The following is a 23365-nucleotide window of genomic DNA, read 5'->3' on the forward strand; positions in this document are numbered from 1 at the left end:
GGTACATTGGCAGAAACCAGCTGCCTAAGACATTGCTGTTTTTAGGTATGCTCCTCATACATCTGCTAATGGCTTCTGCTTCCACAGCTGAGAAAAGTCTGGCAGGGGTTTAGTCACTTCAGGCATCAGTTGACATCTTAAACCCAACTTAACAGCAACCCTTTAAGTTAAATTGCCTGATTTGACTTTGAAACAGACTGGCAAGCACTCAGACAATCTTCTAGAAGCAGGCAGAAACAAGTACTGGCCTTGAGGAATGCTGTCATCTTCAGCATCCGCAGGCTGTAGCAACCATCTGTCCCAGCTTCAGGTCCCTCTAAAACTGTTTCAGAAACTTAATCTTAATGTTCCATAGCTGTTTGCTGATGCTTTGTTCTATATACTGCACCAAATCTCATGTAGTTGGCTTTGAAAGAGCTGCATGCCCTAAATTCTGTGAAAATGCTTGGATAAAGAGTAAGAGAGCATGTGCTGTTCAAGCCATTAAAATGATACTTCTTCACCCCTTTGGAAGAATGAGTATGGTCCCAATATTAATTTAGATACCAATTTTAATGTTCAAAAACTAAGAGGTAACAAAGAGATCATAGAACTTGGTAGATTTTATTTACACAAACTGAAAAATTGTGTTTTTTATTTGGATATGAGCAGCACAAAGTTAACAGGTGATGTTAAAAGGAGCAAAATATTACCAATGACTCACTTCAACAATCTATTAGACATGAGCTTGTATGAAGCATACATCATTCAAACAACATTGTTTATACTGGATCTGTGTGAGCCTTAGCATATGTTGGGACACTAAAACCATGTTTCTATTAACAATGTAAAGTTCAAGTCTAGTGGAAAAATACCTTTTCAGTTTATATTTTGTTGGCTATAACACTGAAAACAAAACATACACTGGTATTAATTTGAAAAGCTCTGTAGAACTGACTGTATATAGGATTTTCCCCTCAAATTTGTGCTCATGATAAAAGCAAATGTTATTTCAAGTTTCATTTTCATCCAAGCCCATAAAGTAAACATGGAAAAAAACCACAATTATTTTTAGATGCATTTCTTAACCTCCATTTTTCAGCAGTCCCGAAAAAACGTTTCCATGCTTTACCAGTGAGAAAGTCTATGCAAGGCCTCTGAGGGATGCACTCTCAGGACATACCCAGCCCTCACCCCTGGACACAGCTATCCAACGACCTCTGCCTGTTCACAGAGTGGGATGTGCAAGCAGTCCCTGGCCAGGGAAGCTCCTGGCAGCCTCAGGTGCCAGCATTTTGGTTGTATGAGAGCAGCAGGGTCTGAGGCAGAGCAGCCACACGACTCTGCAGGAAGGGAGGGGGATGGAAATGGCACCAATTGCTCTGGCTGCTGCTGACCCCTGACTTGTCATACTTTTTCTTTCTGAACTACTGGCATTTCTGATGGCTGAAAATGGACATGCAGAAGCTCTGCTCTGACTTCTGTTTGTACAAGTTGGGTAAATACACGCCTGGATACAACACGGCATAATGCTAGGTCAAATTGCTGGCTGCAGTTTGCCATGGTTTCTTCCATGAAGCCTTCTCAGCACTGCACTCCCAACTGACCCCAGCTGAGAAGGTGAGAGGTATCTGGGTACCAAAGGGGCCCTTCAACAAGGGAGATATTTTACCCAACAGGAAGACTGGCAGACTTGCTGTTGAGAAAACAGGGAGTCATGCACTGGAATTAATCCTAGCAATTTAACTGGACCTTTTATTTCTCTTTTTACTTTAGGGATGTAATTATAATTTCAAGTTTAGGATTTAACTTGGGAACTCTTGGGAGAAAGAAAAGGATATACATTTTGCTAAGAAGCTAAAGTATTTGTATTTCTATTAAAATTATTCTTAATATGCAGAGCCTATCTCAACACTTCTATTCATAGGGGATAACCACCTGCAAAAATATACAGCATCCTATTTATTTACAATATATATGTACATAAAAATGAAATTTCCTACAATACAACACAACTGCATAGATTTGTCTTCAGAAACATAGGTATGTGTACAATTTGTGAATTCTAGACTTTCCAGCCCTGTACCTTTTATTAATTCATTATCTTTTTTTTTCACAGTTTGTTACAGAAATCCTTGCATTAGATACAAATAAAACATTCTTTGCTGTACGTTACAGGAAATAAGGATTTTCTGACGCCAAGGGCTCTGGGGATTTGTTAATGAAAGCACCGTGGCGCCAGCTGATAAAGCCATCTCATGGAGCTGCTGATGGAGCTGAGTACATTCTGTGGTGCCTTTCTCCTACAGGCACTGGGGTGGGGCAGTAGGACTGGAGGTGGGACACCACCACATGAAAAGTTTTGTTTTGACCAAGGTGCTCTTTAGCCTTAATGTAAGGTTCAAGCAAAGAAATGTATAAATTTAAAGTTAAACTAGACATACCATTAATTGTTACTGTTCAAAACTCAGTATCAGAGAGCTGTGTTGCGCTTATGTATTGTAAGGCAGATGTACAGACAAAACCACACACCATCCAACCCACACTTGCATGTGTGACCTACTACAGGTGGAGCACAGGCTTTGGGTTCATATGTGGCTCAGAGGAGCAGCCCTCGGAGTGGATGAGCATCCCCATCCCTGACCTCGCAGGCCCTTGGAGTGGATGAGCATCCCCATCCCTGACCTCGCAGGATGACACCAGCTCTTGTGCCCTAGGCTTGCACAAGTGCCAGGCACCCCTTGGTCCGTGCTGGTGCACAGATTTGGCATTGGCCTTCTGACCAGGAGCACTCATCACCCAGAGAGGTCACTGCCCCGAGATACTGTTCCCAAATAACAATTTACTGTGTTTTACTGCCTAGGCATGCTTGCCATTGGACAGAGAAGGGCAGCTGTATCACAGTTGCTGTAAGCCCATAACTATTTTCTTTGCAATGTACTGTGGACTAGGAGAGGAAGCAAGGCTGTCTTTTAAGTGTAGGATTAACTCTTACAATCTTATTAGTAATCCCTGCTTCTAATTAGTCCTTCCTTGTCCCTCACCACTCAATTGTTGCTACTACAAAAATGAGAATTTAAAAGTTTTTTGTTGCAGTTATTAGGAGCAATTTTGCATCCAGTCTATGACACTTGCAGTGCTCACAATAGTGATAAACTCTCTATGAAAAGAAAGCATGCTATCACCTACTAAGTAGATATGGTACTCTGGATCCTATTAATTTTACAACAGAGAAACTCCTACAGCATTTCACTGTGCTCTTAAAATCCTAACTAAAATGTGGGACTTATACAGTCGTGACTACAGGTTCACTATTCCAAATGAACTGAATAACAGCAGTACATTTTACAGATAACCTCATACAAATATTGTCATCCATCACTGATGTTGACAGTTACAGCAGGGTCTATTGCATTCTGTTAAGAATGTATAAACCTGATGAGAAAACAAAAAGCACGTTATTTCACGTTCATTACCACAGACATCAAAAAACACATGATTCCTGTCCATAAATATCTATAAATATGATGCCAGTAAATCAATCTAAGCAAAATTCCCTCTTTCTTTTTTTTTTATTTTTTTTTATTTTTATGAGACCCAGAAACAAAGTCTGTTTAAAGACTTAATATTTTGGGTATCTATTTTTCAGTATATAAGACATGCTTTGGTGGTTCAGTACCTTGGGTAATTTCACTTCTATACACACTCAGCTCATTCTCCCTATTTATTCAGTAAAACTCCAGTATACAAATAAACTGGGGAAAAGGAGAAGGCAGAACAGCAAAGAGGAGAGAGAGGAATAGTGATGGAGGAGATTTAGTAAGATGAACAACCAGTGACCCAACAGCCCTTCAAGCTGAAGGAAGTTGGGTGCCAAAACTCAATGGTTCGTATTTCAAACAGCAGACTACAGACTGTTTGGGAGGGAGGGGGAGGAAGGAGGAGGGAGACATCACATATGTGACCTTGCTGGAATCCTGTGCAGCAGATCAGACCTCTAGCTCATACCTGGATACTTGAGAATCTTTCCCAGGATCTTGTCTCTCACAACCCCCCAGTGCACAGCGCTGTGCTGCTCATTAATCAGTAGTAGAAGAAAGATAAAGGGGGAGGAAAGAAGGAGAGCCTGGTAGCATCTTAAGGATAACACTGCACAGCATTCTCAGGTCTGAGTTAGGTTTTTAAGATAAGATCCAGAGAGATTATAAGGCACCTCAAAACCTGAAATGGAACCTCAGCAAGCTGAGTCAGAGAATGGAGTGAGATGCTGGGCTTCTGCTGCAGTGACCACTGAGGGTTGGGTGCCTGCAAAAGGAAAACCACAAATTTACATCCCAAGCTGAAAAGATGCGTGGAATGAGGTGCAAAGAGATAGGAACAAAGCACAAGCTCTTCTCCCCAGAGCTTGCCTAACACCTGGTCTTGTAGGCTATGGTATGGACTTCTCTGTGAATAAGGGCAGGGATCAGTCCCATAAGGGGACAGCGCAGAAGGAACGGGTGACCTGCACCATCACAGATAAGGGTCTGAGACCACCCACAGGAAAGTACAAGGGACCTTAGTGCAGGGGTCCCAGGTAGCTCAGCAGTTTGTATGTTAAAGGCTGGGCTAGGGGGTGCTTGGGAGAAAGGACATGCACCAGAGACCTTGCTGGGAGGTTTCCAGTTTTGTTCGTGCTGCTGGGCTACTCCAAGTACTTTGAATCCACTCTGCCTTATTTCTGGATCACAGTGAAGTAGCATCAGAGGCAAGCACCTCACTGTCAATGCTAAGGTACAGATCTGGCAGTCTGGGCTTAGTAGGTTTAGTTTCTGCAGCATGAACAATCTGCATCTCCATGCCCAAATTTCTAGGAAGGCCCCAGACTAACCTCTCTGGATGTTATCTTTAGAAACCAACTTTCAGGGTCCTGAGATGTGTTCTATGATCTCAACTCTCAGTGACTTCAAGCAATGGTAAGGTGTTACATTACAAGGTAATGGCAACTGAGGCAATTCAATAGCTCACAGAAATCCCAAGATCCCAAATACTCTATCCCTAACCTTAAAAAGAGTAAGTTGCAATAACAGGTTCCTCAGAGCTGATGACGGTCTGCTTCCACAGTTAGAAAGGGAGCTGTCAATGAGAGGGTCACTGCATACTGACAGGTGTGGCTCGAGCATACCAAAGGCATCACAGCCCTTGGGCATGAAGCAGGGCTCCCTCTAGCCATCAGTTCTTTCAGTGGGAGCCATGTTCACATTCTGAGACGCTCTTTAGCTCACATGGTGAATGACATAAAGTGAACACGTTTATGCTCCTGGCAGTGCACTAACAGAAGATCCCTGCTCAGGACGGTGAGTGATCACCTGCCTAGCTTTTGAGTCTCTAAATGTGGTTCTCTACACCAGCTATAAGGCATTAGGCAAATGCTTATTCTGTGGACAACTGTTGCAAGTTACAGTGTTTCTGCGAGTAGAATATCTTGTAATTGTTATGCAGAACAAATGAAAAATGTAAATGAAATCTTTTAAATATACAAAGTATTTCTGTTCATTTAAAGAAATGTGGCAGATTTCAATTTCCATTAGAAATCTAGTAGTTTTGGCAGAGTGAGTCAAATCCTGCTCCCACTGCTGTCAAAGACCCCACTGACTTCAGTGGGAGGAGGATAAGACACAAGAGAGGAGCCAGTCCCTACAAGGTATGGAAAAGGCACGAGGTATGATTAAATGCGTAGGTTTTGATAAAACTGGAGCTTGGTATTTTTTTTTTCTGAGACCAATGGGGCATTACTAAACAGTTTAATGCTGAAGAAAATGCAGACTTCTTATGGAAATCTCCAAATGTCTGCTTCTCTTCAGACTCAAGTACTCATGGTTTGGGGTCAAGTTCTGGTCAACCTCCAACTCAAGTGTGCCAGAGGAATAGTGGCTGGTGGTGGTGGCTGTCCTTCTCCTGCTCCCTGCTCTGCATCGCAAAGACACACACACAGACACACACAGTCTGTTCCCCAGAGCCATGAATGGGCCAAGCCCTGGGCCTGGTTTGTCCCCCAAAACATCAGAGAGAAGCACCGGATTTAGAACCTACGCTTACACAGCACTCAGCTATGCTCTCGTGGTGCTTTTCATGCCTGTATCCAGAATGCTACATTTAACCCAGTGAGGCAAATGGTGCCTGGAACAGCAACAGAACAAACAAACAAACCAACAAACCAGATGTATACAATTAGAGAGCAGAGTTTTGGCTAAAAGAGAGGGGAAGGATGTGAACGGACAACACTCCAGTTGGAATTGACAGCAACAGGCACTGCTGCCTTAAAGGAGCAGAGCTTGTGGCTGGAGGGCTAAGGAAAATAATGGAACAATGCAATTCATGGGTGGAAGAGGGGAAACTAATTATGATGAATTTCTATAAGTGATGTTCTATATAGCCTCATGGACAATAAACACAGACTTTTTGCTGATCAGAGACTGATACACCTGCTGGAAGAATGGGTTTGTTTTCTGCAAGAAAATACATGACAGTATTTTCAGTACTGGATAATCATTATTTGGATTTGATTGAGTAAACTCACAAAAGGTGGAATAGACAACAGAACGGATGGTTGCGATTTTGGTGTGTAGCAAACAGGGGTATCTTCTTTTGAGAAGAAGGTGAACTTCAGTGGCCTTCAGCACTGCCTCCTGATTGTACCCAGTCATAGATGACCAAGGGAATGCTCACTAGGGAAAACAATATCCCCAGTGCCAAAAAAAGAGAAGCCTGAAACAAAAAAAAGGGAGAGAAAATTAACAAATAAAAAGAAAAGACGATTATTTCAAGTATGTTAACTTCTCTTAAGGAGCTGTGCAAGGTGATGCATTAAAGTTATCAGCTAAAATGAGCTGCTAGCACTTCTGGTAAAGACAAGACCAACAGATAATTAAACAGATTAGTGTCATTAATAATTACTTGCTGAACACCAAACTATTTTTTTTCCTTTCAATTCACTTCTTAAACCCTGATCTTCTCTAAAGATGATTAAGCGAGTCTGTTTTTAGGACTGATCAGCTCTGCTCTTTCCAAAGCCTCACAGAAATCAGTATATTCTTCCCATTGGTTATGTGTCATCTAAGTTCAGCCCTTTCATCATGGGACCTGTGGATGCAACCAAAGTGAAACATGTTTTCTATCTGTCTGCTCAGAGAAGAAAGGTCTAACTGTACAATGCTTCCAGTGCATGCCCCATTAGACAGGGAATACACAGGAGTGTTGCATCTTTTCAGCTGCAGCACTCTCTGGGGCTCAAAGGAAATCTTTCTAAGGCCCATTCCTATTTGCTCAGGCATGCCAAATGGCTAACATAACACTTCAGCTGGCTGCTTCGTGTGGAACCACCCCAAGTCTGACTCAGGTCCATTAAAACCATAAGGAATACTGCAAACGGAGCACTTTGCGTGCTTTCTGGATCAACACACAGAAGCAGAGAGCTTGCTGTGCTGAAAGGCATGTTGAAGTGGGCTGGAGGAGCTCCTGCACCCTGCTGACAGCTGCTGCTGCTTGCCAGTCAGGGAAGTACCTCATCCCACAGAGAAGGGCCTCCCCAGAACACAAGATGCTGTGCATGGCTTGGCCCCTCCACCAGGGGACTCCCAGGGTAAGCAAAGGAGAAGGGCAAGCACAGCTGCCAGCTGACTGAAGTACAGAGGGAATGTAATGTAAAGGAGCTCACACATATGTTTAGATTAGGTCTGCTTTGCACCCAGCACATTAAAGAGAATGACAAGATGGAGGAGTTGCATTGATGGGAATGGAATGCATACCCAAATCCTCTGAGTCAACTTTGATCCATCCTGCTGCGTAATTTTTAAATACAACGATGAAGGAAGAATGAAGATCAGCATATTGGCAGAAGTGACCCCTGCAAAATTCAAATGAAAGAGTTTTGTTAACTGTCAGCAACAGCTAATTATTGCATTGCTGATTAGCAACTGTTCCTTTATTAGTAGTACAAAACCAGGATACTCTACCTACAACTCCAAAAATATCCTTCATGGATGGGATAAAAATGACTAACAGGTTGATGATAACCAAAAGAACAAAAGTAACCACAACATGACGGCATAAGTCAAATTTCGTTTTTCTGGCCATCTCGAATAATGATGAACGCACCTGTAGGGGGAGAGAGAGAGAGGCAGTTTTCTGTCAAGAAAGTCTGTGAGCCAATTCAAAGCTTCCCATGTTTATTTTAATTGGTTCTTCATTTGACAAGTGCTGCATAGATCTGTCAGAAATTCTGGGTTGCCTGAAGTAATGTTCTTTGAAATACTCCTTAAAATGAATTTGTTATTTCAGAACTGTAGGTACATATGCATGTGCAGTAGGACATTCCTCTCTTTTCAACATGATTTTTTGAATCCTTCTGCACTTTAAAAGGAATTTCACCTCTGAGCCTGCTCCAGTAAAGTGATATGATGTAAGAGAGGACCCTTGTGGATTCAATTTAAAACAGATTTAAGATCAAAAGTGTTTTATTTATTTATTTACTGTATAGAGAACTTCTCCAGAAGTTAGTAGGCACCTGGCATGAGAAAAGACTAATCCAAGCTCAAGCTCCATTTGAAGCTACAACGCTGTAGTCTCAGCCACCACTGGACTGTGGTTTGAAGAAATGTGCTGTGCACAGCTGTTATCAACTTCCAAACCACGCAGACCTTTTTACTTACAGTGAAAAAGAGCACTGGCACGGTGAGAATCACCGCCACGATCACAGCCAAGCGCACGGTCAGGATCAGGATGTCATCTTTGCTCTGGTATTTGTGAAGCAGATCTGACTGCACATTCTCTATGGGAAAGACAGTAAGGTAAGTGTTCTGGCAAAAAGGCAATTAGTCCACAAAAATCATTGCTTAACAACAGCCTTCTTGAACAACAAGTGATTTATCTGTAAACAAAAGAGTATGGAATGAAACATCCTTGAGTTAAAACAGCACTTTGAACAAAATCCCAATGATCCCATTATTCCAGATTAATCCTTTGGAGGCCTGATTTAGGAATGCATCTTAATTCATGACAGCACATGCCTAAGTCTAAGGTAATTTTCACTGTAGAAAAGACAACAGTGAGACATACACAAAAGCTTGCTTACATGTATACATTTATACAAAAATAGGTAAAGTGAAATCAGCTATTTTTAATTGGTTCTGTGGACTTTTTTTGAATTTCCAAATGATATAAAAATAAACACAATGCACTGCAATGGCTGAACTTAATATAAACTGCAAGGTCTTGAGTTAAATTCATCTAAACAGCAAATAAACTTCTAGCAAAAAGCAGTGCCCCTGTTCTCAACTGAGAACAAAGCCTATCTTGGGTCAGCTCTCAGCAGGACGCTCTGACATTTACACTCAAATCCTTCAGCAGCTCCTCTGAGGGCTGCCAGCAGAGCCTGCAGCTCAGCTCCACGCTGGCCAGCAGCCCCAGCAGCCAAGACAAATCACAGGGGTGCTTAACAGGGAGGTGCTGGCAATATTTTAATACAACCTCCTGCCCAAATGTTTCCTTGAAGCTGTGATAAATACTGCAGAGCAGGTCTGCGTGTACTAACCAGCACGAAAACCAAGTTGCTGAGGGACCTACATGTTTGCTTTGTAATTTTTAAATATCCAGGAGCAATAACCTAAAGGGGTGGCTGTTAAGCATGCCACCAAACACACTTGCTGCCCCTTTTTAGGCCCATGCTTTGTTTCTGCCTGCTAATCTCAGAAAGCTGGTGGTAAAACATAACAGCTCTTACAGGGAACTCAGTGGCCACGTCTAATTTACCGTCTTTGGCACTTGGGAAAACCTCATGTATTCCTGGAGGCAGAGGGATCTGTCCTGTGGCAAAATGCCTATACTCCCCCCAGGGTGCCCTTCTGGGTAGAGACCACAGGTCAACACCACCTACACAGTGTCTGAATCCCCACCAGGAGAAAGAAAACACTCTCCCACCTCCCTGCAGATCAGGAGTGGGGTTTTCAAGCCGGGCACATGCACAGCTTCTGCAACACAGAGCTTACTCTGCTCCTGCAAGCACAGACTGCAACTTCTGTACCGCTCACGGGCTGCAGCCAGGTAGGAAGTGAAGGGCAAGGCTTACAGTTGAAGGTCTGTTTTCCTTTCAGCTAGATACACCACAGAGCCCAACCACACTGTGACCTTTTAGGGGAAGAAAAACACCTCTTTTCTGTAATTCTGCAATGTAAATATAGTCATCACTGCAACACTTTTGAGAACACAGCAAACAGACAAGTACTATTGGTGTAAAGAAGAAATGGTCACAATAAAAATACTGTTCTTACCCAGGTAAGGGTAGACAAGAGGGTTAGAACACTGTAAGTGAACATATGAAACGTAAGGTCTTTTCGGTCTCAAGGGGAAGAATGAAGGAATTTTATGGAGGAATTCTATATTCCCTCAGTGTCTTTTTTGCAGCCTGTCACTGCACTGACACTGCAGAAGCCCCAGCAGAGCTCTCCACAGCTCCCACCTGTGGGCTGTCAGTGCTGGAGAGCAGGGATGCCTAATGTGGGGAGAGGCACACAAGACACCCCAGGGATTCCTCCGCCATTCCCCCTCAGGAGGGCCAGAAGGACGCAGCCCCTACCTCCTCCATGGACTCCAGACCCTCGTCCTTGAGGGATGTGGGAGATTCCCAGAGAGGAGCGCCACAGATCTGCCTCCTCAGATCCCTGGGGCAATCACATCAGAATCTCCTCCCTGCCAAAGCGAAGGGGTCCATGCTGATTTACACCCACTTGCTCCCTGGGGCTGCTAATTTGATGCATCTCTACGAAAATGTGTTAGATGGGAGCAGCTGGATGAGAACGGCTGATGCTGTTGTCACTTGCAGCCTATTTGTGGGTTTATTGGGAAAATTAGAACAGATGACCTCAAGTTACTTCAACACATGTATACTCAAGGCCTCATAATTAGAATGAGAATTTGAGAAAGCAAATATGAGATAGGTACACCTTTGGGGAAAAAAAAGCCACATTTCATATTTACTTTTTTTTTTCTCTCTTGCATTTGGTGGCTCACAAGGGACATTATCATGAATGAGGAGGTTGTAACAAAAATGTCACTTAGAATAGGGTGGTGAAGACTGATGGTGACCCTGAGGTAAAAGGCAAACATCAGCTTTGTCACCTGTTTTGTAACCCCTTAACAGTCCATGGAAAAAGACACTACTTTTCAACATGATACTGGAATATGGGAGTTCCATGAGCAACATTCCCAGGAGTTCCTGGGCAACATTCATATTTTATCCTACTTTACTTAACAATTGTGCCTTTAGGGCATACATATTGCATCCTTTAGTGATACAACACCATTTGTTTGTTAACTGAATTGATGTGCATGGAAAGAGACAGGGTGGGAGTCTCAAACACTGAGATAATCATTCTTTGGTGTCTGAGCTGGCACAACACTCAAAGCTTCCCCATCTTCACTGCCAGTTTGTTTAACCAAGACCTAAAGAGGTCAGCTCTAGGGACACAGGGAAAACATTTGGTCTGTTGCCACTATGATGAAAGTGTTGCTAAGAAAGTGAAAAAGCTGTGATGGCCAATTTGTTACTCATTTCCTAGGACCTACTCTCAAATCTGTCTCAATTTTTTGCAAATATGCATGCTTCAGCCATTACCAATGCACACATCATTCAGGTGAGGACCTTGAAATAAAATCTTAGTGGGGCCCAGCTAACCCCAATTCTGTAAAACAAATCTCTCCCTCATATTTTGAAAATGCCTTTTGCAAATAATACTTTCTTTCTGTGCTTTTCATCCACAGGGGAAAAGGAGGAAAGGATTTATACCTTCAATATGAGAACTACAAGGAAAATTATTTGGAAAAGTATTTTAATATAAGTGGATGGGACCTTCCTTTCCAGCTGGGATACACTATTGATTTTGCATGTATCCCCTTTCTACTCCAATCAGTAAAGAACTGCATACTTACCGTAGAAAGTCAAATAGCCAAATATGGCAGTCATAAAGTACATCAGAAACATGGCAAAAAATGAGATATTTGAAACCAACTGCATTTTTTTCTGTGAACGGCTGGAGAAAGAACAAGAAAAGAACACATAAGAATGGTTGGGCTAGATTTTTCCATAGCTGTTTCAAAACGTATTAGGTGTTTGCATAAGCACAGTAATTCTGGGGAGACTCATGAATACATTTTCCTTTAAAACAGAACCTCACTGACAGCTGCACAAGGAAGAAAAGGACTGGGGAAAAGGACCCTTCTTGGGGCTTGAGTGAAAAAATAGCGAGTGTGACCTGTGGGTCTGATCCATGTCTGTACCTGCTTAAACAGTAAAGCCATGTGGAGAGAGGATGACCCTGAAACACCTTGATAATTAAATTAAATTAAAAGGTCAAAATGAAGGAAGCATAAAATTATACAGAGAGCAAAAAAAACCCAACACGTTCTAAATGACTGCAGGGAAATATTTGTGTCTCCATGGGTAGAAAATACTGGATTTATGCTAACCTGTAAAATAGGTTAAGTGTAAACATTTAATGTTTAGATATTTATTCTGAAATATTCACACTCCAATACCTAAACTCGGACTTTTAAATCCACACAAGGTTGCCCTAACAGGTACCTGGGAACCTGCTCAAGTCACTTGAAATTTAAAGCACCCAGCAAGTGTCTGAAGGCAGTCATGGGTCTGACTGACCCTGACCTCTCCCCTGGGGCTTCCCCATGGCCCAGGACCCCATTGTAGCTGCCCAGGGCTGTCAGCAGTGTCACAGCAGAGCTGGTCTCCAGCTCCCCACAGCCCATCCCAGCTGGCGGTGTCGGTGAGACAGCAGTACCAACAAAGGTCTTTTAGTATCAGTAAGGCTGAAAGCACTTCTACTTTCCTGGTACTGCAACAGACTTTTAGTTGCACTAATGCTGTGGAACAAACACTGCTAGCAGAACACACACCTCTCCTGTGCCAAATATCATCCGGCAGAACTTGGCTCTCCCCAGGCTGCTGTGTACTTCCAGGGAAAGCTCCCAACTATTGCATTACTCTCCACCTCCCTCGCCCCTGCTCCAGGGGCACAGCACGCCTGGGAGGCCAGATTTCCTAGCTGAGAGCCACGCTTGATGAGTGGCCCACCTCTGAATGGTACAAATGACTCAGAGCACCTCTGAGCTAACACTTTCCACCTAAAACGGTTCAAAACAATAAACTACTCAAAAAAAAAAAGAAGGGCTTACTCTTTAAGTTCGCTGTAGATCGGGAGGACTGATGGGTGGCACACAAATGCAAAAGCAATGGTGGGCAAAGCGTACACGGTCTGTTCAGAGAGAATTTCAGAAAATAAGTTAAGAAGTATTTTCCCCAGTGGTCTGAAGAAATGTTCTGTGTTCAACTACTTCAGCTCCAAGCTCGCTGGACTCTTCAACCAACTACTGAGAGCCTTTCTGAGAAGGCAGAAGACCTGTCAATTAGCATGTGTTTAACAAAATGTGGAAAGCAGTGCGCTTTCAAGAGGAGGACAAAGTCTTGCGCTGGTGGCGTGAGCGCAGCGCTGACTGTGCTCGCAGAGCACAGAGCTGGAGCCACGCTGCTGCTGGCTTTGCCCCCTGGGATGGGATGCCTGCCAGCTACTGCCACTGTTACTAGCACAGTGTCACGCGTGAAAGGGACGTGTGGTGGGTCACCGCTACGCTACCCTGCCTTGGCATGGAGAGGGGTGCGCACCCATGGTGCTAAGGCTGAGGTCCTGAAGAGGAAGCCCGTATCCAGACTGTAAGAAAAGAGAACAGGAATGCAGAACTTACAAAGAAATGGATATTTCAAGGTACCAGACTGAATCCCTTAATTTCCCAGGCCGACAAAAGGACTAGGAGGGCTGTGGAGGGAGCATGCTTTTTCTTGGGGAAAGAGAAAGACCATTATGTCACCAGAAAGGGCAGGAGACCTCCAAGTGGGACCTCAGCCCCTGAACTTGGGTGGGTTTCAGTTCTCAGACAAACTTCAAAAATGGTATCAGTGCTCAGGCACTTCCATTCTCCTGAGGGAACAGCTATGAGCAGAGGTCACATACCTGAAATTATAGGTAATTACAGGTCCTCCTCTAAGGACAACATGAGTCTATTCTACATGCAGCTCTGTCCTGCCCTCTTGAGATCTGCTTGTGCTGGTCACAGGCATCCCCTTCCCACACAAGACATCCTGGTGCACCCCAGGCCTGACAGATTCAGTAAATGTGCTGGGTGCTCTCCGGAGGTCCTTCCTTGCCCAGGCCTTTGCCACCCCTCCCTCACTCACAGCACAGTACTGCTGTGGTGTCCCCATCTTTAGGGATATTCAGAAGTTGCCTGGACACAGTGCTGGGGGGCCTTGCCTCAGCACAGAGGTTCGACCAGGTGGTCTCCAGGTCTCTGCCAACCTCAGATATCCTTCTGTTCTGTGAAATTGTCCTGTCTCTCCTCTCACACACTGAAGTTGCTAAAATGACTGGCAAACTGTTGGCCCTTAGGGCAAGCCTCTGGAGTTCAGCTCCTGTTTGCCTAATTCAGAGGGACTGACCCTTCCTAGGTTCCTCTATTGGCTCTGAGGCAAATGTTGATATTCACTGCAGAAGAAGACTACTCTTCAATGCTTTCTGAAATATACCTACACCTAAGCTGCCATGGCACAAGTTAACATATTCTTGGTCCATTATGATGGATCTGGGGTGATGGTTACACCCAACCAAAGAAAAGTGCTTCACTTTGCATCTTCAACTGAAGCTGGTGGGTTAAACATTTTTTAAAAATACTTTTTGCACACCTCTGCTATAAATGTGCATTCCCTATGAAAGTGACTTAAGGCCCTGAGGACCACACCCTGATGGAAAAGGTGCTGTTTCACTGGGAGCACTGCATCCCAGCACAGCTGACAGGAGCCATTCTCCTGCTCCTACAGTTAGAGACAGCTGCCCTCTCACATTCTCTTCGACCAATGTTTTCTGCAGCTGTGTGGTGATGGAGGGAAGCATCCAGCTGAAAGGCAGCCAAATTTTTGCTGGATTATCTTTCAGTCATATCCTTTTCACAATCCAGCTCACCACATGGCTACAGAAACATGTATCCTGTTAGGCAGAAGTGGTTTGTGTGCAGGAGGACAGAGGTCATGGGCTTCGGATGCAGATGTGGCCAACTCAGCCTCTACTGAGCAACAGCCCAAAGGCACAGCAAGCAGCAGTGGAAAGGAAAAATCTCCTGAAGAGAGCAGTCCTTTTCCAGTGGTAGCTTGGGCTCATAGCCTTCACATATCCACTGCCAGGGCAGGACAAGACTGCAAGGAGACACATGCACCACGGCATCTCTGTAAGACTGGGCAAGGACACCCATTGTGCATTAAGCACTGGATCACGAGTGGAACCATGGAGAATCAGGCCCTTTGTGGTGCTGATCACAATAAGAATATGTGGTGTAGGTGCATATAATATGTGAATTAAAAGGAAGTATTATAAAAAGAAACATACCTTGGAATTAAAGATAACATACTTTGGCTTACACGTATGTTCTGAGCTATTTGATAGGATAGATGATGTTGCATTTAGCCCTTGTCCATCACAGGGAATTTGAAACTTCTTGTAAATAACCTAGAATAAGAGGAGAAGATAGCTAATTGCTAAAATAATAATGAAAAGCAAATTAGAATTAAAATATCAGTGGAATTATGGGCATCCTGGCCTGTATCAGCACTAGTGTGGCCAGCAGGACTAGGGAAATGATCATTACCCTGTACTCAGCACTGCTGAGGCTTTCCCTCAAGTGCTGTTTCCAGTTCTGGGCCTCTCACAACAAGAAGGACATTGAGGTGCTGCAGCATATCCAGAGAAGGGGAACACAGCTGGTAAAGGGCCTAGAGTGAGCCATAAGAGGAGCTGCTGAGGAAGCTGGGGATGTTTAGCCTGGAAAAAGAGGCTAAGCAGGGACTTTATTACTCCCTACAACTGCCTGATAGGAGGCTGTAGCCAGGTGGAGCTCAGCCTCTTCTTCCAGGTAACAAGTGACAGGACGAGAGGAAATGACCTTAAGTTGCCCCAAGAGGCATTCAAACTCAACATTAAGAATTTTTTTTTAAATGGAAATAGTTGCGAAGCATTGGAAAGACTGCCCAGGGAATTGGTGGAGTCACTATCCCTAAAAGTGTTCAAAAACACACAAGAGGATGTTCCACGTGAGGACAGAGTTTACTGGTGAACAAGGTGCTCGGTTGACAGTTGGACTTTTCCAGTCTCTTCATTGCTGACACCTTAACAATTCTGATTCCAAGTGATTCATCCAACAAAGAAAGCAAGCTAAACTTACCACTACCAGGAAAAATACCATGCAGCTTAATGAAAACCCACTGGTATAACCAAGGTATCCTGAAAGAAATTAAGAGGAAGTCTCATACAGAATAATTTTATTAGTCTTATCTTGCTTTTTATTGCTTTTTGCTCCTTCATGAAAAGTTCAAATGTATTAAACATTTAATATGTATTGTGAACTTCTGGGCAGGACAAAAGCATGTTCTGCTGGTGTGGGAGTCTCCCAAAGTCTTTCAAGTCTCCTAGCTTTTGGGCAAGCCTAAGCCTTGCTCTGACCTGTTGTGACTTCCTCAGAGTCACCTTTACAACAGTTTAACTAACTTTACTTTTAAAAGAGGCTGTGATAATTGAAAAAAACCTGCAAGTGTGCAATTGAAATCTGAATGTGACCCAGGTTCCTTGAGTCACATCAGATGAGCTTGGGTTTTTGTCTCAAAAAGGAAAGATCCCAAACAGACTTTGATGCCAAATGTTGTTACCAGCATGGTTTAAAAAAAATACACTGTGTACCTACTGGCATTGCAGTTGGATTCAAACACATCTGAAAATGCAATTCTCTGTACATATCTTACTTCAAAGTCCAATTCTTCCAATTAACCTCACCAGTAAAACTTTTCATGCAGATAGAAAAGTAACATTTTTTGTAATGTCACCATTTGTGAACTTGTTTTTATGGGCCACACATAAACTTGAATTACCTTATGAAATGAAGACCCTCTTAATTGTAATTTGTAAAATAAATTTTCACAATTGTATGGATAAAGCTGGTTAATACTGAGCTCAATCACTGTGATAATTTAGGCCTACTTTTTTCAAAATGCATTATTTCTGGATCAGGGAAGCTGCTTAAAATGAGAGCATATTTTTCTTAATATAGTTGAATTGTCAGTTTGGCTATCAGTGGCACAATATCTGGGTTCCTCTTTTTGATTTTTGTGATGGCATTTTCATCTTACCTAAGTTCTTCAGGAGACACAAAGGGAGGATTATACAAAACGTCACGGTGACAACAAGAATCCGCCCATCCACGTACCATTCCCTGTATAAAACATTAGAAAAACCATACCATGAGCACATCCTAAACATTTTCTGGCTTTCCTCACTCAGTCATCCTCTTTGATTGCTATACTTACAGAACTATCTTTGGTCTCCTTACCCTAAAAGTTCCTACAAAAGGAGAGAAAGGATCATATCTTGGCTTTGTAGACTCATTAGGTATCTGTGGCCCTGCTCTGACTCAGGTAGGGCAGATTTCCAGAGTCACCAAAGTATTACCCTACCATGGAGATCAGTGCATGGGTCTGAGAGACAGAACCACCACCTCTGCAACCCGATACAAGCCACCCTGCCACAACGATGAAAGATCACACAATGGGCCACAGAGCACAGTGGGGCTGGGGGGCCACCACGAGTCATTTGCCAAACCACCCATGCACGTGACTGGAGCAGCAAACAGGCTCCAGCAGGCTGGCATGCACTAGCTAGCCCAAGTCTGCATCTCCTCTACCAAAGCATTTTGCATCCTACTGTAAAGAAAGAAAGAGGAGAAGGGGCAGTGTTGGTGATGTTCTGTGTGACCTATTTCCATTGCTTGGCCCAGTATAGCAGGAAATGCTAAGAATGGAATGTCTATGACCTTCTCCTACACTGCAGCACACCATATAATCCAGTGCAAGGCGTATTTACTGGTATAAAAAAATGCCACCCCTCTACTAAAGTAGCTGGTAAATGCCAAAGAGAGATAAGGGGCAGAAATCTTATTTATATAAATATTCTGCAGTGGTCATATGCTAGTAGCAAAGAATTTCACTCTGTGGACATTGTTTTAGGGGCAAAATCGTGTAAGAGGCTGAGAACTCAGGGAAACACATAGTATCTTTAACTTGCATTGTTCCCAATATTTCAAGTGTTGCCTAATACTGCAAAATATTGGATTCTATGATAAAAGTTTTGTATATAACAAAATTCTTCATGAGAAGCTGGTGTGCAAAAAGAGCAACTAAAGTTTCTTTTCCTATCCATCTTCTCCTTCCCAAATTTGTCTTGTCTTTTATTAACCTCCTGAGATATTCCTGTGAAAATCTTCTTTGACAAACCTAAAGGGTATCCAATACTTCAGAGCTTTTGTAAACATATTAAAAAAAGCTTAAATTCAAGCTTAAACTTTACTATACAATGTTAAATTCTACAGTCTAAGTACCAGAACTAATTCAACTTACGAAAAATTTTCTTCTTTTCCCATTAGAAACTTTATGGCAGAAGGCAGCTCATTTTTCACTATGAACAGATAGCTCAACATTGCTGGAAAAAGAAGAAGATAATTTTAGAAAATGGTTGAAGTAGTTTGTGGAACTTAACCTTTTCCCATATCAGTGTGTGACGATAGAAGACCCTACACTATGGCTGACTACAAATTACTGATCACTCAGTAATGCAGTATTTTTAAAGGGCTGCATGCAAAGTGATAGCCACATATATTGAGGCCACTATATTGAGGAGAATGAAGGTCCCTGGATGTCATGGAGAGAAGGAACCTGGCTTGTTTGCAGCTGTAAAATTATTGAGATATTCCTGGGCTATGTTTTTCAATATTCCTTATTTCCTTTACCTCCAACATTCTGAAGAGATGTAGATCCAAAGACAATCATTTTCCCTGGGGTACCAAAGATCTGCTCACCAAGCTTTTCATACACCATGCAGCCTGCATGAGAAGAAGAGGAGAAAGGTAACAAACACACTACTGAAAGCTGTTGAGTCAAAGCATTTACAATTCCTTTTCAGCCAAGCGCCTATCAATGCAGCCAAACCTGCCATTTCCAAGTAAATAGGGAGCTCTCTTGTAATTTCTAGGGCTGAAAACTATGTATGTATATTTTCCTGACTTCCAGAATGTTATTGTTGGCTACCAGTCACTTCTGAAATGGGAGCTCTTAATGAGAGTATGACACGCCTTTAATGAGTCTGTCTATAGTGACATGTTAAGTTCTGGTATCCTCATCACAGCATATTAAGTTTTGCACCTGCAATGAGAGTAATGCAGAAAGGTTCCTCTCCAGGAGAAACCCAGCACAGCAGGATCCACAAGTCAGCTCTGGCAGCCTGGACACACACTACTGCCATTCTGCAGTTCTGCTTGCCTTGACTGAATGATCAAGTGAGGACAGCCACTGGTTTAGAGGATCATTTATGGCTTCCAATGACAAAGCCTCAACTTGTGAATTCTCAGTATAGTATGCTTTTGGTAAAGCAGGCAAAGGTGTAAAAGATAACTAAAATTTATTTTCAAATATCTGTCAAACTTGTGAAACTCCTCTATTAATTGGTTTGTTTTTATGTTACTTTTTTTTTTCCACTTTGCTGTGATGTAGGCTGATAAAAAGAGTGGGCATTGTGAGATACACAGGAACAGAAAGAGAAATACTGCAGATCTTGTACTGGGCAAATTATTTTTAAAATGTATCCCATTATCTGGTTTTCTCTGTATTACCTTACAGAAGACATTTCTGCTTTAAAGTTTGTGTAAAAAGTAAGTTTGAGCTTAAATATACCAGCAACAAAGAAAACAGGATTTAGATTTTGAGAGTAATGTGGCTCAAATTCCTCCTCACATTGAGGAAGCTGTACCTAGTTGAAAGAGGCGGTTGCTGACATTATACATACTATAACAGTAATCACGTGTGTCCAAATTGGATATTTAAATATTAGAGTATTCTTAGGCACAGATTATTTTTTAAACATGGCTTTAGACATTGTTAACAAGGAAAGAGGCTCTTGGACTTCAGAACACAGTGTAATTTGACATAATACTGTAGGCAATTTCTAATTTTTTTTTAGATAGTGTATCTGTGTTACAGTTACACTTCTCTCTGTGAAGGAACTGTTCCCTTTTATTTTATTCTAAGAAAACTCCACCACAAAGATTATCAGGAGTTTCACACTAACCACTAAGGACAAACTGTATTTCCAGGTAAGCTTCACCATAGGCAAAGATTCATTATATTTCATTTGCAATTTGATTTGTAATGCAAAGAAACTATATGATATGTTTGTTCTAGCTCACTGAAGATAACATTTCTGGGCAGCAGAATTAATTCTTTGTCATAAATATTTCTCTTTACAGTGATGTTGTTCTCCATTGCCATACCATAAATTCTTGTTAGTTCCAGGCTTCAGACCCAAAGTGTGTCAGGCCTTCCTATTGTGTCAGCAAAATGATAGAAACTCCCATCTTACACAAAGCACCTGGCCTCATTTGAACGCTTGTCACCTCTTGATTTTTACATTCTACTGAATGGTGTAGCATCTTAAATTACCTGTTTCCTTTGAACACACCAACAGGAGATGTATTGAATAAATAGACAGCAGTGTGACAGAAACCAAAAGCAGCCTAAAAAAGAATGGAAAATAAAGTTTACCGTATGAGATGAGGGCTGACATTGCAGTATTTCATGTCAGGTCATGTTCCTATGTTCCTATTGACTCTGAGAAAATTTTTTATTCTCCTGACAATGCAATAAGCCCTAAAATACATGTGATTCACATCCTGCTTGCAGTTCTACCAAGGAGGTAGAAAATTGTGCATGTAGAGGGATACAACCAAATAAGACTTAGCAGAGCTGCAGAGTTACATCTCCTCATATTGAAAAAAGCAAGAATAAAGATGTTTTATCAGATAGGAATGAAGATTTATCAGAGCACAGACAAGCCAGATATGTCACTCAAAATCCATTTTAAGGCACTTTTTTTTTATGGACACAGAGTGAAAATTTAAAGCAAAGTCCTTTATTGAAGGACTTCAATACCAAATGGAAACATCTTTTCCAAACATGCTACCAAAAGGGTGCTCAAATGGCTTTTTCTGTACCTCACATTGCCCAAGGAGGAGGAAGATGGGGGGAGTTAAGGCTAGACTGGCTTCCCTTTGGAATAAAGGCTGCAAGCAAAGGCTTGTACTTTGTCCACGTAGAGATTCATGTTCCCTCATTTATGTCAGTCCTGGTCAGACATGATCCATAATTTAACTTCACACAGAAGAATTGCAGGAAGTAATGACCAAACTGTGTGTAGGGAACTTGCTGGCACAGATGATAATTAGTCAGTGCCGGGGGCCAAGTGCATAAAAGCACATTTTCTCATTGCTCAATGTCTTTAATCCAAGTACCATGTGTGCCTTCCCCTCCAACACTCTGACACACAAAGACCTGATGATGTTTTCATGATGTGTGCGAAGAGCATTCAGACAATCTGTTGGCAATTCCTCCCTTCATTATGACAACTACCCTCCGGACACCGAGAAAAACAAGGCTAAAATTCAAGAGAAAACAAACTGCTGCCATAGATAGGCAGCAACATATCTTTTTCATAGGAATACATAGAAAGAACAGAATGAGAAGCCTCCTCCTCCCACTTTTTTATTAGTTTAGACTGGAAATATTTTTGTGCCAAATGATGACCGACTAGTTTCTTGGGGCCAGAGGAACAGGGAGAAACATGAAGAGGTGATAGGAGGAACTGTCCTTTTGCCAGCAAAGAAAGATGGTTGACAGTAACAACACACTCTTTGTACAGCCCTAAGGGTGTTTCTCCTTGAGAAGGTGGAGAAGGAAAGGAAGACTGAACTAGCTGAGGTCACTCTGGTCCATTTTTTATGGATTTGCTAAGCCCGTGTTCCCTGCCGAGCCGTTCCGCCCCTGTCTGCCTGCAGACACGGCGCTCAGCCCCAGTGCTCAGCTGCCGGGGCTGACTCACTCCCAGCCCCAAATGGCTACAGCTCTGCATGCCAGCATCCAGTCTGTCTTAATATTAAAAGCTTCTGTTTTTCAGGCACTGAGCTCATGGAGCCTTTGCAGTGGTAAAAATAACACTCCCAAGCAGCCAGGTATTTATCTGATCTGTTGTCCTTAGCTCCCCATAGAGTTCCTACAGACACTTGGCATTTTCATTAGCACTGTATGAAAAACTTGTTTGTGCTAGGACTGTGGTATGGACAGGAATATTTGTGCCAGAACCACCCCTTGGAAAGGAATGAAAATGTCCATGCCACTTGCTCTGCACAAATTCAAAACAGAAGCAGGGGAGCTTGCACTGCAGTCCCAAAAGCACTTCTCTACTTTTTATTTTGTCTGCTTTCAAAGAAGTGCTGGTAGCTACAGAAGCCAACAGCAGATACAAAAGTTACGTTCCCCAAAAAGAATAAACAGTTTAGGCTAGGGGACTGATACACTGTTGGGAAGAACAAAGTGCTTCTGCTATGCCTTCTGCTGTCTTCCCCCAGATGTCACATTTACCAGATAAACTGAAACCTGTGCTGTCCCTCCCCTCTGTCAAGTCCTGGGCTTTGGGGCCAGGAGACCTGTGAGGCTTATGGAGTCACAAGAATTATTTCACTGAGTAGTTCTGAACCCTCAAAAGGTGCAGAGGATGGAAGAGCACAGGGTTTGCTCTCGTACAGCCTCCCTGCAGGTCTGCCAGCCTGCCCTAAAACACTGCAGGAGTGACACTGCAGCTTCCTGGCCCCTTCCAGACACACCCAGCAGAAGTGGCTGCAGTGTGAAACTTCAGCTGCAGTCTCGTACTATTCCCGACCTAACAAGCCCCTCTGCCTCATCAGGGTGTTTCAGGTCACGTGCAGTGCTGTGTTAAATACAGGTTGAGAACACCTTGTGCTTGGCTAGCCCTTATTTCTCTGCAACATGAGCCATCACTTTGGTCCTGGCTCCCCAGGATGAAACCACAAGCAACAACTGTTCCTGCCATCCCCAGGTAGTCCAGCTCATCTCTAGCTCTCCAAACTTATTCTGTTATCTTTCCACAGCAAAGTTTTCTCTCCTTTTGCATACTGGAAATGATGCTCTTTTTTGGTCTAGGCAGTAGTTGTCAATAACACTGGGATTAAGCTCCTCTGAGTTCCCACCCTCAGTAATTTTGCCTAGAAAGTACAATGCTTTGTTATGGCACTGTTAGGCAAATAAGATGTGTAATTGCTATGTTTATTTTGCACATCTTTTGCTTAGGATATCGGATCTGAGTTGATCCACATGTTCATGGCAGTACACATTTTACACTGCAAG

The 23365-nt window shown here is 42.7% G+C and overlaps 1 protein-coding gene across 3 annotated transcripts in view; it reads right to left on the reverse strand.

Annotated features, from left to right (window-relative positions):
- Positions 1-533: 533 nt before the first annotated feature.
- SLC38A1 (solute carrier family 38 member 1) overlaps positions 534-23365 on the reverse strand; it is a 42768-nt gene continuing 19936 nt past the window's right edge. The window contains exons 5-18 of one of the 3 annotated variants that reach the window (XR_005629568.1): positions 20609-20682; positions 18904-18996; positions 18515-18596; positions 17252-17334; positions 16294-16352; positions 15462-15581; positions 13204-13283; positions 11944-12044; positions 8670-8788; positions 7974-8115; positions 7767-7864; positions 6539-6726; positions 2665-3414; positions 534-2623 (exon numbers count right to left, since the gene is read on the reverse strand). Coding sequence is in view for 1 of the 3 variants with exons in the window: in XM_039726849.1 (XP_039582783.1) it covers positions 6625-6726; positions 7767-7864; positions 7974-8115; positions 8670-8788; positions 11944-12044; positions 13204-13283; positions 15462-15581; positions 16294-16352; positions 17252-17334; positions 18515-18596; positions 18904-18996; positions 20609-20682 (1153 nt within the window). In the remaining 2 variants the exon portion in view is untranslated. Of the gene's footprint in view, positions 6727-7766; positions 7865-7973; positions 8116-8669; positions 8789-11943; positions 12045-13203; positions 13284-15461; positions 15582-16293; positions 16353-17251; positions 17335-18514; positions 18597-18903; positions 18997-20608; positions 20683-23365 lie in introns of all 3 variants that reach the window. The other 2 variants (XR_005629567.1, XM_039726849.1) reach the window with 2 other exon arrangements.

Source organism: Passer montanus, unplaced genomic scaffold (genome assembly GCF_014805655.1).
Source record: "Passer montanus isolate IOZ18808 unplaced genomic scaffold, ASM1480565v1 scaffold6, whole genome shotgun sequence".
Classification (NCBI taxonomy): Eukaryota; Metazoa; Chordata; class Aves; order Passeriformes; family Passeridae; genus Passer; species Passer montanus.